The sequence below is a fragment of the Bufo bufo genome, chromosome 7 (assembly GCF_905171765.1).
Source record: "Bufo bufo chromosome 7, aBufBuf1.1, whole genome shotgun sequence".
Classification (NCBI taxonomy): Eukaryota; Metazoa; Chordata; class Amphibia; order Anura; family Bufonidae; genus Bufo; species Bufo bufo.
The window spans coordinates 43,445,010-43,464,242 of NC_053395.1; the positions used below are offsets into that span (position 1 = coordinate 43,445,010).

Sequence of the window (19,233 nt, forward strand, 5' to 3'; positions counted from 1 at the left end):
AACGCATGGGAAATTGCAGCAAATGCCTACTTAGCCAATCACTGGTGGAGGAGGGTCACTGCTGTGGAAAGTGATTGGCTGAGCAGTCATCTTCTGCCATTTCCTGTGTCGAGCCATCACCAGGAAGTGGATGGCAGTGAAGTGGCATCGGCGGGGAATCGGTGAGGATGGGGAGGAAGAAGGTTTTGTTTTAACCCATTCTGCCCCATATATAAAAAATGTAATCCCGCCAGACACCCCTTGAAGGGTTGACTCATGATAATATTTTTTATCTATATGTCGCTAACATATTCTGCAGCACTGTACAATGGATATTGTAGGCAACACCTTTAAAGGGGTTCCCCGGGCTTTTCATATTGATGCCCTATCCTCAGGATAGGTTATCAATATCAGATCGTCGGGGGTCCAACACCCGCCAGCCCCACCGATCAGCTGCATGTGCAGTCTCCTTGTCTCTCTTCTTGATGCTGCTGTCCTATAGACATACATTGGAGTGCACTCAACACGCAGTCGCCTCATACAGCTGATCAGCGGGGGTCCCGGGAGTTGGATCCCGGACGATCTGATATTGATGACCTATCCTGAGGAAAAGCCCGGAGAACCCCTTTAACATGGGAGTCGTTGCGATAATCAGGGGATACGTAGTACTTTATACAATTGATGGAAGGCCACCAGGTGGTGCTACTTGTTAGAGGTTCACTGGTCGTGGTCATAGTGGGGGGGTGCCTGAGCAGCGTAGTCCCCAATGGAACAATGGAAGTCCATATATCCAAAAACAGATTTTTATGAATGCACAATGTGCCCCTACAGTGTACCACTGGGTCTCTGATTCCTAGCAAGAAAACCTTCACATACTTAAGCCTTCAAAGTTATGTTCTTCTACCCCGCAGCCATTGTCAGAGACTTCAATGAGTTCTGCTCCATACTCCTTCAGCCTTATGTCTAGGAGATAAGAAGAACATTACAAATGCAATTAATTTACATGAGTGTAAATGAGGATGAAATGTACGGCTGCGGCATCAGTGGGCGGCGAAGACGAAGAGGACGGAATTCCGAGAACAGATTGTGGAGGACAAAGGGTGAACTAATCCGGCATCATGAGTATTGGATGTATATTCCTCCCCACGGCAGCCATCTGTTCTATGAGCAAACCAACGTCAACGCACCTCAAAAATAGTCACATACTAGGAGTAGTACTCCGAAATGGAGCAGCAAAAGACTACTTCAACATTGAATATTTCTCTAGGGGTAAAAAAGTTGCATTAAGACAATAAGTCGTGCGACAGATAGGGCACAACTACACTGCGACATTTTGTCACACCAATGTCGCGTGACAATTTTTATAATGATAGTCTATGGTGTCGCACTAAGACACGACAGTCGCAGAAAAATCTATTTCGAATGTATTTTTGCGACTGTCGCGTCGCAGCATGTCGCAACATTGAAAATTAAAATTCGACATTGGTGCGACAAAATGTTGCGCGACAATGTGTAGACCTAGCCTTAATCTTGCAACCACTGGAGAACTTGTCTAAAAAATGTTTTACATCACAGTAATCTGAATCAATGTGTGACAGACGTCCTCACAAAGGGGTCTTCTTAGAAGGACCATCAGGACCTGGCAGAGAGTGGATACTCCCTTTGAACGCCTTACCAATACTTGTAGCTCCAGCATCTATGCTGTTCTCCAGAAGCTCTTTAACGGCGGTGGCAAGGCTCAGTACAACTTGGCCGGAGCAGATTTGATGGACGGACTTGCGATCGATCGGCTTAATTGCTTTAGCGGGTTCAGTGCTAAAATTCAGGAAAAAATTTAAATTAAATCGAAATATTCCTGGTGATAAAATAAATACGTATATACCTATATTTCTGATAACCCACAGAGATGTGTCAGGTGATCTTCTTGAAGGTTTGCAGAACTTTGCCCTTTTAGTTCCTGCCGGCCTCAACTGATTGACAGTTCCGGATGAGCCTAGGGGTACCTGCACACGGTACAGATTTATTTGCAGAAAATCCGCACCAAAACCCCACTATTTATTGCGGTTTTGGTGAATTTTTTTAAACTTTTTTATTGCAGATTCTTTCCTTTGAAGTCTATGGGGAACACCGCTCTACAGAAGGTGAACAATCACACAAACAATTTTAGCAAAAATCCGCACAGCAGGTCAATTTCCGCACCTAAGGAAAAAAGCTAAGTGTACATGGCATTTGTCAAATCTCATTCACTTTGCTGGTACTGTATTACGCTACAGTTTTTCTGCACGAAAATTTGAATGGAAAAACACCCAGGCTCTCAGACGAGAGAGTTCCACGCATCGGACTCGCAGCAGCTCTCGTCCTGACCTCCCTAGTACTGACGGTGTCGCATAACATTATATTGATTTGTGATGCTATGTAACCCTTAGGCCTTTTTCACATGGGCGTTGCGGGAACATGCGCGATTTTTCCGCGCGAGTGCAAAACATTGTAATGCGTTTTGCACTCGCGTGAGAGAAATCGTGCATGTTTGGTACCCAAACATTGGGATCGGTGTTCTGTAGATTGTATTATTTCCCCTTATAACATGGTTATAAGGGGAAATAATAGCATTCTGAATACAGAATGCATAGTACAATAGGGCTGGAGGGGTTAAAAAAAAATTAAACTCACCTTAATCCACTTGATCGCGGAGCCGGCATCTCTTCTGTCTCCTTCTTTGCTGTGTGCAGGAACAGGACCTGTGGTGACGTCATTACGGTCATCACATGGTCCATCACCATGGTAAAAGATCATGTGATGACCGGAGTGACGTCACCACAGGTCCTTTTCCTGCAATCAGCAAAGAAGGAGACAGAAGAGAAGCCGGGCTGCGCGAGCAAGTGGATTAAGGTGAGTTAAAAAAAAATTTAACCCCTCCAGCCCTATTGTACTATGCATTCTGTATTCAGAATGCTATTATTTTCCCTTATAACCATGTTATAAGGGAAAATAATAATGATCGGGTCCCCATCCCGATCGTCTCCTAGCAACCGTGCGTGGAAATTGCACCGCATAAGCACTTGATTGCGATTTTCACGCAACCCCATTCATTTCTATGGGGCCTGCGTTACGTGAAAAACGCACAAAGAGGAGCATGCTGCGATTTTCACCCAACGCACAAGTGATGCGTGAAAATCACCGCTCGTGTGCACAGCCCCATAGAAATGAATGGGTCGGGATTCAGTGCGGGTGCAATGCGTTCAACTCACGCATCGCATCCGCGCGGAATACTCGCCCGTGTGAAAGGGGCCTTAGAGGTCTGGAATGTATTGGATAACAGTGACATAATGTTGCCAGTGTAAAGGTTACACTGCATCATAAATCAATATAATGCTATGTCACCCTGTCCATGCTGGGAGGTCAGGACGGGAGCTGCCGCATATTCATGCCGCGAGTCCGATGCGTGGAACTCTCTCGTCTGAAAGGGGCCTTAGTCTGCATCATGTGCAGGTAGCTAAACTATGAAGATGAAGACTCTGCTCATTTGGACTCCATTGGGTCTGATAAAATTATGTGACGTGTATAAATTGAAGACTTGTTTGACATGTTTGTGTGAGACCTTGTCTATTTTTGCCCGATAGAATGAACAAAGAAACTTGTCTGAAATATAGGAACAAGGTATTATCCCACTTACTGAGAAGAGTGGCACCCGCAACTTTCGGACATTAATGGCATTTCCTATGTGCCATATGGGACTACCCCTTTAAGGAAACCGTACACGTATTTGTCTTCTCTAAGGGCTCGTGCACACAAACGTATTTTTTTCCGTGTCCGCTTACGATTTTTGCATTCATTTCAATGGGTCCACAGAAAACGGAAGTTACTCCTTGTGCATTCCGTTTCGCAAAAAAATAGAACATGTCCCATTATTGTCCACATTACGGACAAGGATAGTACCGTTCTATAAGGGGCCGGCTGTCCCGTGAAATACAGAATGCACACAGACGTCATCCGTATTTTTCGTGGATCCGTTTTTTTACGGACCACAAAATACATACGGTCGTGTGCATGAGCCCTTAACCGAATAGAACATGAAACAAACCCACAGCGGGGAGAAGTTTTAGGACTGCGCAGATTATCAGCTCTTGGATGTAAACATGAATGCTGCCATTCACTGACAGCAAGCAGAGATCTTGCCATGGTGAGGAAGTGAAGCACAAAGTGGCTGCAAAGGCGCACGAGTGACTTACCAAGCTTGCTCCATTCCTATCAGGCAGACTGAGCTGCACTGAAGGGAAATCTCAAGACCAGTGAAATGTTAGTACATCCCGCAGCAGGTCGGCTGAGCCCAGTCCTCCCGCCTCCTGACAGCCGGGCCGCTCTTTCCACCGCTCACTGCTTCGTCCAATCACGTTGCCAGAATCGCCCCAGCTCACATTCCATTGGCTGATAAAAGGAATGACGAATCATATTAACTAGAGCAAGAAGCGAATCCGCCATCTTTGATGTGGGCAACGGGGATGCGCGTATTAGTATTTCCTACCCAAGCCTTGCCCTTAGTTAAGATGCAGTTCTTGTAGATGGTCGCAGCGAGGTTTGCTGGGAAGTGAGTGACGTCATCAGTTCTCCAGGACCGGGGGATTGAGCAGCGTGGTGCCGGGCGGGTGCTGCAGTCATGCCCATGTATAAAGTACAGCAGTACAACAGCGGGGACGTCAAGGTGGATCTGCCCAGCTGCATGTACACCCTGCCCAACCTGCACCAGGCTCCCTGCGGACACCATGAGCAGGTAATTGCATCATGCCGGCCATCGCCGAGGCCTTGTCCTCCTGTCTGCTGTGTACAGCACTGACCATAGGACCCACTGTTATTATGGTGCCTGCAAGCTTAGATCCATTGACATGTCATTAACATTTGCAATTGACCAAAGTGATGCAGTGAATAGTGTAGTCCTGCCACCCACCCCACCCCAGACAGGTACTACCTGGCATGATGCCACCCCATGCAGCGCCGTTCCTGCTGTCATGCCATGGAAACCTGACAGACTCTGTTATAAGTTAGTGGGCGTATTCACTGATCGAGTGCCCCTTTAAGCCGTGGGCATGGTGGGTCGTAAGGTTTCCCTCTGCAAACCCCCTGATACAGCATATGGCTGTCTGGATGTCTTGTCTTGATGTCTTGGGGGGGTGTTGTTGATACTCAGGCCCCTACACACCAAATCCCGGTGACAGGTTTCCTTTAAAACCCTGTTCACATGCAATGCAACATTTCCCCTTCTGATGCTGCACAAAGAATGAATGGGCAGACGCGGCTTCCCGTGTAGATAGCTGCCCGCCTGGCAACCTTTAGCACTCTAGTGTCATTGACACTACAACTCCCAGCATGCACACTTACTTTGCTGTTCTTAAAACTCCCGTAGAAGTGAAAGAAGGATTCTGGGAGTTGTAGTTTCAGAACAGCTGGTGTGCCGGAGGTTGCTGATCCCTGGCCTGGAGGCACCGAAACTGGACCTGTCGGCTGATCGCCAGGCTTTTAGAAGGGGTTATTCTGAAATGACTGCTTTAAAGGGTTTCTCCCAGAATGAATAAAATGACTGAAAATACCTAAATATTACTTTATTATAAAATTATAGATATATTCCAAAATATCTTTCATTAGTTATAATGGCTCGTTTTGTCTGTGGAGCAATCATTACGAGAAATAAAATGGCCGCCGTCCTATTAGTTCACACAGAACCTGTCCTAATCACACAGCAGGAGAAGTTACTTCAGGACACTGAGGTAAAGAGCTGCCTCATCCTCCTCTGCTCTGCTTGTCAGGGATTATGATCCGGAATACAGCTGATAAGATCTTCAGCTGAATCTCTGTAGGAATGGAGTTCATGAGGAGACATGAAGTACAGAGAGGAGGTGGGGGTAATGAGCAGCAGCACTTGTATGCAGTCTCCATTACCACAGTCTGTCCTGCCCGTCCTCTCTGTACTTCGTCTCCTCATGAATCCCATTCCTACGGAGATTTGGCTGAAGATCCTATCAGCTGTAGTTCAGTTTGGAGATGGCCTCAGCTATACATAAACCTATGTCATACTTGTCAACTCTCCCAGGACTTAGGCTCCTGTAAAAATGGTGGACCTGCAGAACTCCAGGAAGAGTTGGCAGATCTCATGCACAGCTGCCGTAAAGCTGCCAACTGTATGTGGCACCCACATGTGCTCTGAAAGGGTGTCTCACATCACTGAGCCCACGCCGCTGCCATTCTGACGCTGCTCTCCACTTCCTGGTCCAGGAAAAGTCTTGCACGTCCTCCTCAGCCAGTCCAAGCCATTGTGTCGAGCCCGAATCCACTAAGTGGAGAACGGTGAATCAGTGAGTTATGATAAAAAATAAAAACCTATTCCTCCAGAAACCCCTTTATTAGCACAGAGTAAGGGCTCATGCACACGAACGTGTGCCGGCCGGGCCCGTGCTGGTCCGCAATGACTGTAGGGCTGCCGCATGCGGTTTGCGCACCCATTCACTTGAATGGGGTCCACGATACGCATCCGACAGTCCGCACCACAGAAGAGTAGTGCATGCTCTATTTTTTTTTTTTTTTTTGCGGTTCGGAAACACGGATGTATTCTGGGCCTCTGTTTCCGCACCGACTAGGGATCGACCGATTATCGGAGTTGCCGATATTCATGATTTTCAAAGTTATCGGCATCTAACCTTGCCGATAATGTGTCCAGCTCGCTATCACAGTACAGGAGCGCGCTGCTGTCAGCGCGCTCATGTTCCCTCAGCAGCACAGGGGAGAAGTCACTCTCCTCCCCCCCCCCCCCCCCCCCCGTGCCACGCTGCCAATGAGGAGAGACAGGAGGAGGAGGGGCGGGCGCACTGCGCCACCAATAAAAGTTAACGTCTAATACAAATACAGGAGCCGGGGCCCAGCCTATGTGACAGGAAGCTGCGATCAGCGGCAGTTAACCCCCTCAGGTGCCGGCTATGTGATTCTGCGCCGGCACACCCGCCTCCTGTATTAAACGTTAATTATCATTGGTGGCGCAGTGTGCCCTCCCCAGTATTAAAATCAGGGTCTCCTCCCCTTCATTGTTGGCAGTGGCAGCTTCTGATCGGAGCCCCAGCAGTGTAATCCTGGGGCTCCGATCGGTTACCATGGCAGCCAGGACGCTACTGAAGCCCTGGCTGCCATGGTAACCTCCCTGCCGCTGTGTGCACAAAGCACAGGGCAGCAGGGAGAGTGTGAAGTCCTATTCACCCTAATAGAGCTCTATTATGGTGAAAAGGACAAGGGATTAAAAGATCCCAGGTTCTAGCCCCTAAGGGGGGAAATAGTTATTAAATAAAAAGTTAAAAAAACACACCAAAATATTAAGTATAAATCACACCCTTTCCCAATTTTACATATGAAATATATAAACAATAAATAAACATATCACATATTGCCACGTCCGAACTATTAAAATATAAAAAAGAAAAATCTATGTGGTGAATGCCGTAACAGAAACATTTTTTATAAAAAAAAAAAATGAAAATGCACAGAATATTGGTATAAGCTATCGGCCTGAAAGTACACAGGTTATCGGTATCGGTCGATCCCTAGCACCAACCTTCCAGATTGCGGACCCATTCAAGTGAATGCAATACGGGCATGGCTGGCACAGGTTGATGTGCATGAGTAATAGTGCCAGTACTGTGGTGGATAGGGCGCAGTACCATTCGCAGAGTGCTGACAGGGTTTATGGGTGAGCAATGTGGAATAGCAGGACCAGGCGGCGGCTCGCCTCATGCCTCGGAGGAGTGTCTGCAGCAATGCCACATATTTCACCTATTCTCATGAAATCTAAGAGACACATTTGTGTCTTAGGCCTCATTCAGACGGCCGTAGTGTTTTGCGGATCCACAAAACACGGATACTGGCCGTGTGCGTTACGCTACTTTTGACCACCGCTTGTGTTCTGAGCAGTTGCCTTAGTGAAATCTCGCGCAAGCGCAGAGACTTCCCTGTGTGGGCATCGGACTCGTGTCACGGGGCTCAGTGCATGCGCGCTACCTACAGTGTCTCCAAACCCACTGCAGGGAGGTCATGGCGCGGGCAGTCTCCTGCACTTCACTTACGTGAGATTTCACCGAGGCCAGCGACGCAGGCGGAGTTCTAAAGAAGTATGTGACGTCGCAGAGGAGGGGGCGGACTGGAAGGAGCAAGTGTAGGTACTGGGAAGGGGCAGGTTTGGGCTCCTTGAACCGTTGGTGACACCCGCTCTGCACTTTGGACCGTATTTGCATATCAAAGATAATTTTCTGCGTTCTGAAAGATTGATAACCCAGACAAGGGAGTAGTATTGTTCATACAGAGCAGTGCCATCGGGTACATACAGTAGAAATAGGCGACAGATTCCACCGAGGTGTCCATTGGTTTTCAGTTCTCCTTTTCTCCTGTCGGGGATGATGGCATCTGCACCTGAGGCTCCGTGTGAAGGCTCTGGTGCCAATGTGAACAGAGCCCAAATCCATGCGATTTAGGGGGGCATTGAGCCACATTGTATTGTCATCTGCCTCTGTTTTCATATATAGGTTCTTTACTGTTTGGGTTTCATACAAATCTGACAAAGTGGCGTAGTCCATCAGATGACGGAGCTATTCACTGTGCTGCTAGGGCAGAATAATGACACATGGCACCCAGGAGCCTCCATATAAGGGTCCATTCACACGTCCGCAATTTCGTTCCGCAATTTGCAGAACGGAATTGCGGACCCATTCATTTCTATGGGGAAGCACGATGTGCTGCCCGGATTCGCACTTCCGTTCCGGGTCTGCAATTCCATTCCCGGAAAAAATAGAACATATTGCGGACAAGATTAGGCATTTTCTATTAAGTGTCGGCGCTGTGCGGTCCGCAAAATGCGTAACTCACATCGCCGATGTCCGTGTTTTGTGGATCTGCAAAACACACACTGACGTGTGAATGGACCCTTAACCCGCGTGGCACTGTAAAGCCTCCTGCATGCAGCTGTCACAGGGTTTTTTTCGGGTCAGGCTGCAGAAAGAAGCCACAGCATTTCATTGATAACGTAGAGGTTTGACCTCAAACTTGATTTTCAAGCAGATTCCTAGACCTGATTGTGACATTTGTCCAGGCCACACATACAGGTGAAACTCAAATTTTTTTTAATGCAAAATTTGAATATTGTGAAAAGGTTCAATATTCTAGACTCAAAGTGTCACCCTCTAGTCAGCTCATTAATCCATGCCCTCTGAGCAAAGGGGACCAAATCGTCCAATTATATTATGCCTTTTGGAGCATTCTGTTCAGTTTTGTCCCCATTGACAATGAATGGGGACAAAACTGAAGCATGTTTTTTCCCGGTATTGAGATCCGTAACTAAAACGCTTGTGTGAAAGTAGCCTTAATGGTTGGCTGAAAGATCTGTATCATTGTAAAAAAAAAAAAAAAAAAACTTTTGAGAGGTGAACCACATGACGGTATCAGTTTTGCGTGTACTCTTCAGGGGGTATCTGAGCCAGCGCTTCAGGCTCTGGAGTCCAGACAAGAAGACATCCTTAAGAGGTTGTATGAACTGAAGGCGGCGGTTGACGGCCTCTCGAAAATGATCCAGACCCCCGATGCAGATCTCGATGTGACGGACATGATTCAGGCAGATGAGTGTGCAGCTTCAGCCTCCTGCAAAGCCGACCTGGACTCCATACTTGGAAAGGTACGTGATGAGGGATGGTGGGGGTAGACTGAATTGGCAGATCGTTGTGTTTTTTTTTTTTTTTTTATAGATCTGCTCCAAAAAAATATATACAAAATCCAGTATAATAGTCATCAGGCACAGAAATCTTAACAGGCGCTGGGCGGCCATAGGTTCAGACTTGCTTTAACAGAGGGTTTGTTTCTCACTTTCAGGACTACGGCGCGCTAAGAGATATTGTCATCAATGCCAATCCCTCCGTGCCTCCACTTTCCTTGCTGATCCTGCACGGTCTGCTGTGTGAGCGGTACCAGGTTCTGTCGGCAGTGCACACTCACTCGTCGGTCACAGCCATCCCAGAGCCTCTGCTCAAGTGCTTCGGAGACCAGGTCAACAAGAAGTCGCGGCAGGACTATCAGCTTGGCTTCACCCTCATCTGGAAAGATGGTAGGCATTGGCAGAGCAGGGGTTTCTATTGTGGCACCCGCCAGCCTGTAAAATGAGCTCATTCTGATCTGCCACTGATATTTCGGCTCCATTTTGCCGCGTGACTATATAATAACTGCTGCTTTGCCTGCGGGGACCAAGTCGGTGCCACAACCCAGTCTTGGAAATCAGTAACTTTGATTAAAACCAAAAATTGTTGGTTTGGCAATGGTGCATGGGTTGTCCCCGTAGATGCACCTGGATTTATGCTGCTCTACCACATGGAGTAATCCATATGGCTATATGAATCTGGCAAAACCCATGCTGCCCATACAATGCCAGTCGCCAAGATGGCTGCCGATGGAGTAGTAGTGTGTGTGGGTGTCCAGACATCTTAGTGCAGCTGTCACTGCCTAAGGCCTCATGCACACAACTGTTGTGTGTTTTGTGGTCCGCAAATCGTGGATCCACAAAACATGGATGGCGTCCACGTGCGTTCCGCAATTTGCGGAACGGCACGGACAGCCTTTAATATAATTGCCTATTCTTGTCCGCAAAGCGCGGACAAGAATAGGACAGGTTTATACATTTTTTATTTATTTTTTTGCGGACCACGGAACAACCGATGTGGACAGCACACTGAGTGCTGTCTGCATCTTTTGTGGCCCCATTGAAGTGAATGGGTCTGCATCCGAGCCGCCAAAACTGCGCCTCGGATGCGGACCAAAAACAATGGCTGTGTGCATGAGGCCCAAGGCTGCTTGCACACCTGCAGTAAGGTATCCGGCAGACTGTTCTATCGGAATTGACTGTATTCAGCATAGCCAGATAGGGATGTCCGCCGCTCAAGCCCATTATAATGGGATCCGTCCGGTTTCCGGCTTCAGCACTGGGTTTTGGCTGGACAAAAACTGGTGCACGCAGTGGGATGTGGTGGCGAACGCAGCTGTATCCGGCAAGGCCAGATCTGCTAAACTCCATCAAGCTGTGAAACTAGCCCAATGTAGGCCTTATGCACACATCCGTGAAAATCTCCTTGAACAATCCGTGTTTGTCCCATGACACTACATAGCTGAAAATTTAATTTTCAGAGCCTCTCGTATAAATGGTCCATGAAACACGGGTCCACAACCTTCGGCACTCGAGCTGTTGTGTAACTACAATTCCCAGCATGCTCCTTTCATGTCTGAGTGTTCTTAGAAGAGCAGAGCCAGTATGCATGCTGGATCCATAAACACGGACGTGTGAATACACACATTAACATGTGCTGTCCGTGGAGAATACGGACAGCACACGTCTGTAAATCATTGACATTGTGTGAATGCTGTAGGTGGACAGACGACAGACCTGGAGTGCAGCCATTGTGAAAGTCACTTCATTAGCTGTACTAATACCGCCAGCCTAGATTAATACAATTTTTATCTATTTTTTTTTTTAAATCTTAGTGCCCAAACCACAGATGAAATTCAGCATACAAAACATGTGTCCGATCGAAGGAGAAGGCAACATCGCCCGGTTTCTGTTCTCTTTGCTGGGTGACACATTCAGCGCGGTTACCGCCACGCTGATTGACAGCTGGGTCGATACGGCCATTTTTCAGATGAGAGAAGGGAGCAGCAAGGAGAAAGCTGCCGTACTGAGGGCGATGAACTCTGCGCTGGGCAAGACTCCCTGGCTTGTAGGAAATGAACTGACCATTGCAGATATTGTGAGCTGGTGCGCCATTCAGCAGTCCGGAAATATCACTGCTGTCCCAGCAAACGTGCTGAAATGGATGAAATCGTGTGAAAATCTCCCCTCCTTTAATACAGTGCTTAAATTATTAAAGTAAAACAAAATGTGGGCTCTGAGGTTTGGCACTGCTAGGGTAGACCCCTAAAGGCATAACAACCACTGAGGTGTACTTTCCGATCTTCAGTATCTATCCAGCTTTCTTTCCTTTAAGAAGGAGTGGCTTTTTTTGTATTGGTACACCATGAATATAATAAAAGTTTTACAACTCTCTGTACTGTGACTGTTACCTGAGCCAAACGGCACGATTCTTAAAATATTACGTGGGGGTTCTCCACCCACATGCAGGGAGTTAGGTGAAATTCTGGGAGCTGTAACATTACGTCTATTGATCTGGTATTTTATATAATCAAGGGGTTATGAAGGTGCTGGATTACAGGGGTTGCCAGACTATCAGCACTGATGTCCAGTCATTTAATAAGAGTAAGTCATGTTTACAGATCGCCTTGACGCTAGCAGACGGGCACAAATTTTGTACAAACGTTTTTGCCAAGAATCTCACATTTACAACATAGCATTAGTATTTTATATAGTGAGTGTGGCATTATTATATGTACTTATTTTATTGTTTGTGTTTGCAGAGTGCTGTTGCATTTTGTGTATTCTTTACTTTTTGTATTTTCAGCCATGGCGATCAACACCTGACCCCACCCAGTTTTGTTTTTCTTACAGCCAGGTCCCCTAACCTGCATGCTGGCAACATGGCTGCTAATGGAGGGTTTCATCTGTCAGCAGCCACTATTCACTTACACTGGAGACAGACAGGGAAACTAGCGTATGCGCAGTCCATCATCCGTGCGAGTGGAGGCCACTGATGGTCTAGATCAGGCATGCCTAACCTGCAGCCCTCCAAATGTTGCAAAACTACAGCATGCCCAGACAGCCTACTGCTATCCACCTACAGCAGGGCATGGTGGGAGTTGTAGTTTTTACAACAGCTGGAGGGCCACAGATTGAGCATCCCTGGTCTAGATCCTCCATCAGAGGCAGCATCAATTATTCTTATTAAATGACTGGACATCATTACTGATAGATTAATAATGATTACTTGCTGTGCGCATGTGGCCAATCCACTGCTAATCGGGCACGCTAGGCCAGCCAGGATTGCAGAGTAGCAGTGATCACGTAGAAATGAATGGGATAGTAGCATAAGTTGCCAAAAATCCAATACTGCTGCAATCCTGTCCCCAACCAATGTAGCCTTCACAGTGGATTCCTGATTGGTGCACAACTCTGGAGCTGGTAATCTAAGTGGACTACTTTGTAAGTTTCTGATTATTAGTCCTGTGTTTTTTTTTTTGTTTTTTTTTTACATCATAGTATGAAGTTAATTGAAAATGGTTAGCCTATCGCTTCCAAAAAGTGCAGTGAATGGCTTTGTTGTTTAGTGTTAGGCGCCAACAAGACAACCTATTTTCTGTGGCACAATCTTCATGTATGGTGGGAAATTTCCATAAGTGCATAAAAGCAATAAAGTAAAATACCTTCACACTGGCTGTGATGCCTCAGGGTTTGACACCACCCCTATCACGAATGGGCTGATAGTTTAAATATGGTGTGGTTGGGGAGGGGTTAAAGAACAGGCTGATGAACTAGTCCCTTTGGCTGCACCCCATTATTTTACAGTATGTAGCGTGTTTGATGGCCCAGCACGCAGTGCCATCAGCACGATCAGGCTGTCACAGAGCTCATACTATATTCCTGCATTTATTAGGGAACCTGGTGCCATCAGTAATGTTGCCACAGGGATTCCCTGTGCTGAGGGGAGCTGAGAAGCAAAGAAATGATCCATATCTTCTCCTAGTATTTATACACAGGGATGGATCTAGTGATCTGGGGACTGTTACCATAAGGCCCCTTTCAGACGAGAGTTCAATGCTCCGGACTCACAGCATGAGTATGCAGCAGCACCTGTCTTGACCTCCCAGCACCCCGTTGGGTGTCGCATAGCATTATATTGATTTATGATGCTATGTAACCATTAGAGTTCTGGAATGTATTGGATAACACTGACATTCATTTCAATGGGTCTGTCTGTTCCGTAGCCCTGCAAAAAAGAACGTCCTATTCTTGCCCATTTTGCAGATAAGGATGGGCATTGTTACAATGGATCTGCCCAAAAAAAAAATATGCAACACTGTTACTGCAAAATACATAGTCATGTGAATCCATCCTTAGATGACTTAGAGTACTTTCTCACTAGCATTAGAAGAATCTAGCAGGCAGTTCTGTTGCCGGATCCAGAAATCCATATGCAAACTGATATCTTTTTTTCTCGCCCATTTCCTTGGGGGGAACACAGGAGACCTTGGGTATAGCTCAGCTCCCTAGAAGGCGTGACACTAAGTGAAAACTGTTAAGCCCCTCCTCCAGCAGCTCTACCCTCGGCCTGGAGAGAGAGACTGCCAGTTTTTTGCTTGGTGTCCAAGGAGGCAAGACACTCTCTGCACTGCAGGGCTGTATTTTCGTTTTAATTTTTTATATATATTTTTTTCATATTCACAGAGACGCCTGGACCTCTGTTTCTCCCGGGGTTGAGCTGCGCCAGTGCCGGCATCTGCACTGCTGCCTCCCCCACAGAAGACAAGGAGGACCAGGGCAGCCCTGCATCCCACCAGCGTAAGGGTCGCCCACACGTCAAGCCCCTCTCCAGCTTCCTGCCACTGCGGTGCCAGTAGCTGAAGGGGCGACCCTGCTGGAATGGACAGAGGGTGAGCGTGGCTGTTCCAGCCCCTCCCCTCCCAAACTTCGCTTTGGCCACCTGTGTTTACCTCTCCAGGGCCGCCTCCACCTTCTCAGACCACCCCTCCAGGAGGGCATCCAGGCTGGGATCCTGGGACTTCACAGGCGCCCTAGGAGAGAGCGGCTCTTACTACAGGCAAGAGCCTTTACTTCAGGAGGGCAACCAGGTGCCTGCCGCAGCAGCAAGCGCACCTCTTAACTGCCGGCATCGACGCTCTGCGCGCAGGGAGATCGCAGCGGTCGCTCTATTCTCTGTCTTAGGAGAGAGCGGCTCTCCCTTACTCTGCGGCCCTCGGGCATATTCATTGTGCGCTATAGGTGTCGCGGCCTTTTATTTACATTCCTCCCGCCTTCCAAGCCACCGCAAGAGCCTGTTGCCTCTTCTCCCTGTGGCTTGACGTGCTGGATCTGGACGTCCCTCCTGCCACTGTTGCTGCACTGCTGCCGTTACCTTCCTCACTCCCTGAGGTCTCTGGGTCTGGTAGGACTGTTAACCCCTTCCTAGCACCAGCAGCCACCTCTTCCGTGTGCGGACTCAGTCGGGTCACTCCTACTCACAGGACATGCCCTCTGAGGGAGAATTGGTGGATTCAGATTGGGACATGGACTCGGCGTTGCTGTCCAAGCTAGCCTCTGCTGTGGGTCATCTCATCACTAATATTCGTGACACCTTTAAAATTCACGACGACCCTCCCAGCACTGACAAGGCCGGCATGTCCTTTATCCGCCCCAAACAGGCGTTCACGATTTTCCCTCTCCACGCCGACTTCTCTTTGGTGGTCTCTAAGGCTTGGGCTCGCCCTGATGCCCGTTTTACCCCTCCCAAGAAGTTGGATATCTGTTATCCCTTCCCAGCGGATTGCATCTCCACTTGGTCGTCTCCACCTAACGTCGACCCTCCCGTGGCCCGCCTGTCTAAAAGCACGGCCATTCCTGTGGAGGACGGCTCCTCTCTTCAGTCCACTGAAGACCGTCGCATGGAATCCTTTACGAAAGCCATATTTGCCATCTCCGGATCAGCCCTCAGACTGGGTTTTGCTTCCGCCTGGGCCGGGAAGGCGGTTTTGGAACGGGCTCCCCAACTTGACCAGGAACTTGATTCAGGCATCTCTCTTCAGGACCTCCATTCTTTAGCCCAGCTCATTGTTCAGGCAGGGAAATTCATTTGTGAGGCCTCCCTTGATGTGGGTGCCCTCATAGCCCGTTCCTCTGTTTTGGCTGTCTCAATCAGGAGAGAACTTTGGCTGAAAGGTTTGGACGGCGGATGCCGCTTCCAAACGGTCTCTTGCTGGACTCCCCTTTGCAGGTTCCCGTTTATTCGGGACCCGCTTGGACAAGATCATTTCTGAAGCCACAGGTGGAAAGAGCACCCATCTTCCCCAGTCCAGGACCAAGGCCGTCCTGGGTTCCTCCCAGAATAGGCGTAAGAAGCCTTTTTTTCGGACTCAGCCCTCCTGGTGTAAGTCCGAACCTGCTCGCCCTTCCACGTCCAAGCAGACCTCCGCCTGAAGGTGCACCCCCACCCACCCGGCCGGCCTTCTCCGCCTCCTCCTTTTCAGGGACATCTGGCAGGCACACGTCTCAGACGCCTGGGCACTCGAGATTGTGTCATCCGGATACAAAATAGAGTTGGCATCCCTCCCCCCGGATCGTTTCTTTCGGTCCCGTTCTCTGCGGGACCCCGAGTGTGCAGCCGCCTTCTCCGAAAGGACAGATTCAAGGGGTTCTACTCAAACCTCTTTGTGGTTCCCAAAAAAGAAGGCTCGGTGAGACCGATTTTGTACCTCAAACTGTTAAACCGTTTTCGCCGGTTCAGGATGGAGTCCCTCCGATCCGTGGTAGCTTCTCTGGACAAAGGGGAGTTTGTCGTCAATCGACATCCAGGAAGCTTACCTCCACGTCCCGATCGCTCGGTGTCACCAGAGTATCCTTCGCTTTGCAGTGGGGAACGCTATCAATTTGTCGGCCTGGCGACAGTGTTCACCAGGATCCTAGCCCCTGTCCTGGCTTTGCTCCGCTCCGGGGGTGTTTTTTCTGCTTCCTTACTTGGATGACCTCATCAAGGCACCCTCCCTTTCCCAGACGTCCGCCAGCGTGGACCTCGCACTGCAGACCCTGGAGCGGTTCGGTTGGATTATCAACCTTCCCAAGTCTTCCCTTACCCCCTCTAGACAACTCGTCTTCCTGGGGATGCTGCTGGATACAGAAGCGGCGGAGGTTCATCTCCCACCGGAAAAGCATCTGACCCTTCACTGTTCGGACCCTTCTCCACCGTCGTCCGTCCTTCCGGTCCAGCATGCGGGTATTGGGACAGATGGTGTCCTGCTTCAAAGGGATTCCTTTGGCACAATATCACTCCCGCATCCTCCAGACGGCGATCCTGTCTGCCTGGGACAAGTCCCCCGGAGAGTCTGGAGCAGCCCTTCCTCTACCTCCCCATGTTCGGACCTCCCTCCTCTCGTGGTTACGGACCCCTCTCCAAGGAAAATCCTTTCTGCCGATGACCTGGTTGGTGGTCACCACCGACGCCAGTCTGCAGGGTTGGGGAGGGGCGTTTCCTCCTCGGGCCGTCCAGGGCACTTGGTCTCCATCGGAGTCCAAGTTGCCGATAAACATCCTGGAGTTGAGGGAGATCCTCCTATCGCTCCGGCACTAGACTCCCCTGCTTCGGAGCCATCCTGTCTGTGTCCAATCGGACAACGCCACGGCCGTGGCGTACGTAAATCACCAGGGGTGCACTCGCAGTGCAGCTGCTATGCGGGAAGTGTCCCACATCCTCCTCTGGGCGGAAGCTCATGTTCCGGCCCGGTCAGCGATTTACATCCCAAGGGTGGAGAACTGGGCGGCGGACTTCCTCAGCCGGGCCACAATGGACCCGGGCGAGTGGTCTCTACACCCCGACGTGTTCGAGTCCATTTGCCTCCGTTGGGGTCGTCCGGATGTGGATCTCATGGCCTCCAGATTCAACCACAAGCTCCCCACCTTCCTGTCCAGGTCCAAGGACCCGGGGGCATACGGCGCCGACTCTCTCATTCTTCCGTGGACAGAATTTTCCCCTATTGTATGTGTTTTTCCACCCCTTCTGCCTCACGTTCTCCGGAAGATCGCAACAGAAGGCGTTCCTACGATACTGATAGCTCCAGATTGGCCTCGCCGGCCTTGGTACGCCGACCTGATGTTGCTCCTGGGAGACGCACCTTGGCCACTGCCTCTAAGAGAAGACCTTCTCTCTCAAGGGCCGACTTCCACCAGCATTTAAAGGTCGCTACGTTTAACGGTGTGGCCGTTGCGTCAAAACTGCGGTCTCAACAGGGTTTTTGTGGCGGATGTGGTTCGCACCATGATCCGTGCACGGAAGCCGGCCTCGTCCAGGATTTATCGGACTTGGCGGTCTTACCTAGAATTCTTTGAGAATCTGGATATTCATCCTCTTCAGTTTTCCCTCCCCACGGTCCTGTCCTTTTTACAGTCTGACCTGGACCTGAGTTCCTTAAAGGGTCAGGTCTCGGCGCTGTCCATCCTCTTCCAGCGTCCACTGGCTCCTCTCGGGCCTGTCAAAACCTTCATCCAGGGAGTTGTTCACTCGGTTCCTCCGTACGCTCTCCCATTCCGCCCTGGGACCTTAATGTTGTGCTCTCAGTGCTCCAAGCCTCCCCCTTCGAGCCGTTACGAAAGGTCTCTGTTCGCCTTTTGTCATGCAAGGTCTTGTTCCTTGTGGCCATCACGTCTCTCCGACGGGTGTCTGAAATGGCGGCGCTTTCTTGTGCTGAGCCTTCTGGTCTTCCACCAACATAAGGCTGTTCTCCGTCCGGTCCCGTCCTTCTTCCCGAAGGTGGTCTCCGCCTTTCATCTCAACGAGGACATTGTCCTCCCTTCCCTTTGTCAGTCTCCTTCTCACCCTCGAGAACGGAAGCTGCACCACCTGGATGTCGTTAGGGCCCTGGAGATCATCGGCCCCTTTCGGCGCACAGACTCTTTTTGTGGTTCCGGAAGGTCCGCGCAAGGGGTTGGCGGCGTCCAGGGTGTCTATTGCCCGCTTCATCAAGATGGCTATTGCCGAGGCTTACCGCGCCAAGGGCAAGGAGCTGCCTTTTGGTGTTACCGCTTATTCTACCAGAGCGGTCGGTGCCTCTTGGGCCCAGAGGCATCGGGCTTCGACTGAACAGCTGTGCAACGCGGCCACCTGGTCTTCCTTGCACACCTTCACCAAGTTCTACAGGGTGAACACCTATGCATCGGCGGATGCTGCTTTAGGCCGCCTGGTCTTGCAGGCGGCAGTTTCTTGATACCTCCGGTGGTTTCGCCTTGAGCTGTGGTCCCTCCCCTCTTGGACTGCTCTCGAACGTCCCATGGTTTCCTGTGTCCCCCAAGGAAATGGGCGAGAAAATGAGATTTTTGTATAACTTACCAGTAAAATCTTTCTCGCTCTTCCTTGGGGGACACAGCACCCACCCATTGTTCTTGTTCTACAGGTTACGGTTTAGTTGCCCCTGTCGGGTAGTTGACTTGTTGGTTCCACATAGTTGGTCATTGCCTTTTTTCACTACTTGGACACGTAACTGGTAGTCTCTCTCTCCAGGCTGAGGGTATAGCTGCTGGTGGAGGGGCTTAATAGTTTTCAC

At 49.5% G+C, this 19,233-nt stretch overlaps 2 protein-coding genes across 2 annotated transcripts in view; one reads left to right on the forward strand and one right to left on the reverse strand.

Annotated features, from left to right (window-relative positions):
• PMS2 (PMS1 homolog 2, mismatch repair system component) overlaps positions 1 to 4,347 on the reverse strand; it is a 56,107-nt gene extending 51,760 nt beyond the window's left edge. The window contains exons 1-3 of the mRNA XM_040440047.1: positions 4,209 to 4,347; positions 1,655 to 1,794; positions 856 to 942 (exon numbers count right to left, since the gene is read on the reverse strand). Coding sequence (XP_040295981.1) covers positions 856 to 942; positions 1,655 to 1,794; positions 4,209 to 4,222 — 241 coding nt within the window. The 5' untranslated portion in view covers positions 4,223 to 4,347. The remainder of the gene's footprint in view (positions 1 to 855; positions 943 to 1,654; positions 1,795 to 4,208) is intronic.
• A 169-nt stretch (positions 4,348 to 4,516) lies between these two features.
• Positions 4,517 to 12,084, forward strand: AIMP2 (aminoacyl tRNA synthetase complex interacting multifunctional protein 2). The gene is made up of 4 exons (XM_040440048.1): positions 4,517 to 4,747; positions 9,467 to 9,673; positions 9,868 to 10,099; positions 11,524 to 12,084. Exons 1-4 carry the CDS (start codon positions 4,634 to 4,636, stop codon positions 11,907 to 11,909), a joined length of 939 nt encoding a protein of 312 aa, XP_040295982.1. The 5' UTR covers positions 4,517 to 4,633; the 3' UTR covers positions 11,910 to 12,084.
• The last annotated feature ends 7,149 nt before the right edge of the window (positions 12,085 to 19,233 follow it).

Coding starts and splice junctions, on each gene's coding strand:
- AIMP2 (XM_040440048.1), top strand. CDS start 4,634: ATGCCCATGTATAAAGTACAGCAGTACAACAGCGGGGACGTCAAGGTG. Junction 9,674..9,867: donor TGGACTCCATACTTGGAAAG/GTACGTGATGAG, acceptor TCTCACTTTCAG/GACTACGGCGCGCTAAGAGA. Junction 10,100..11,523: donor CACCCTCATCTGGAAAGATG/GTAGGCATTGGC, acceptor TTTAAATCTTAG/TGCCCAAACCACAGATGAAA.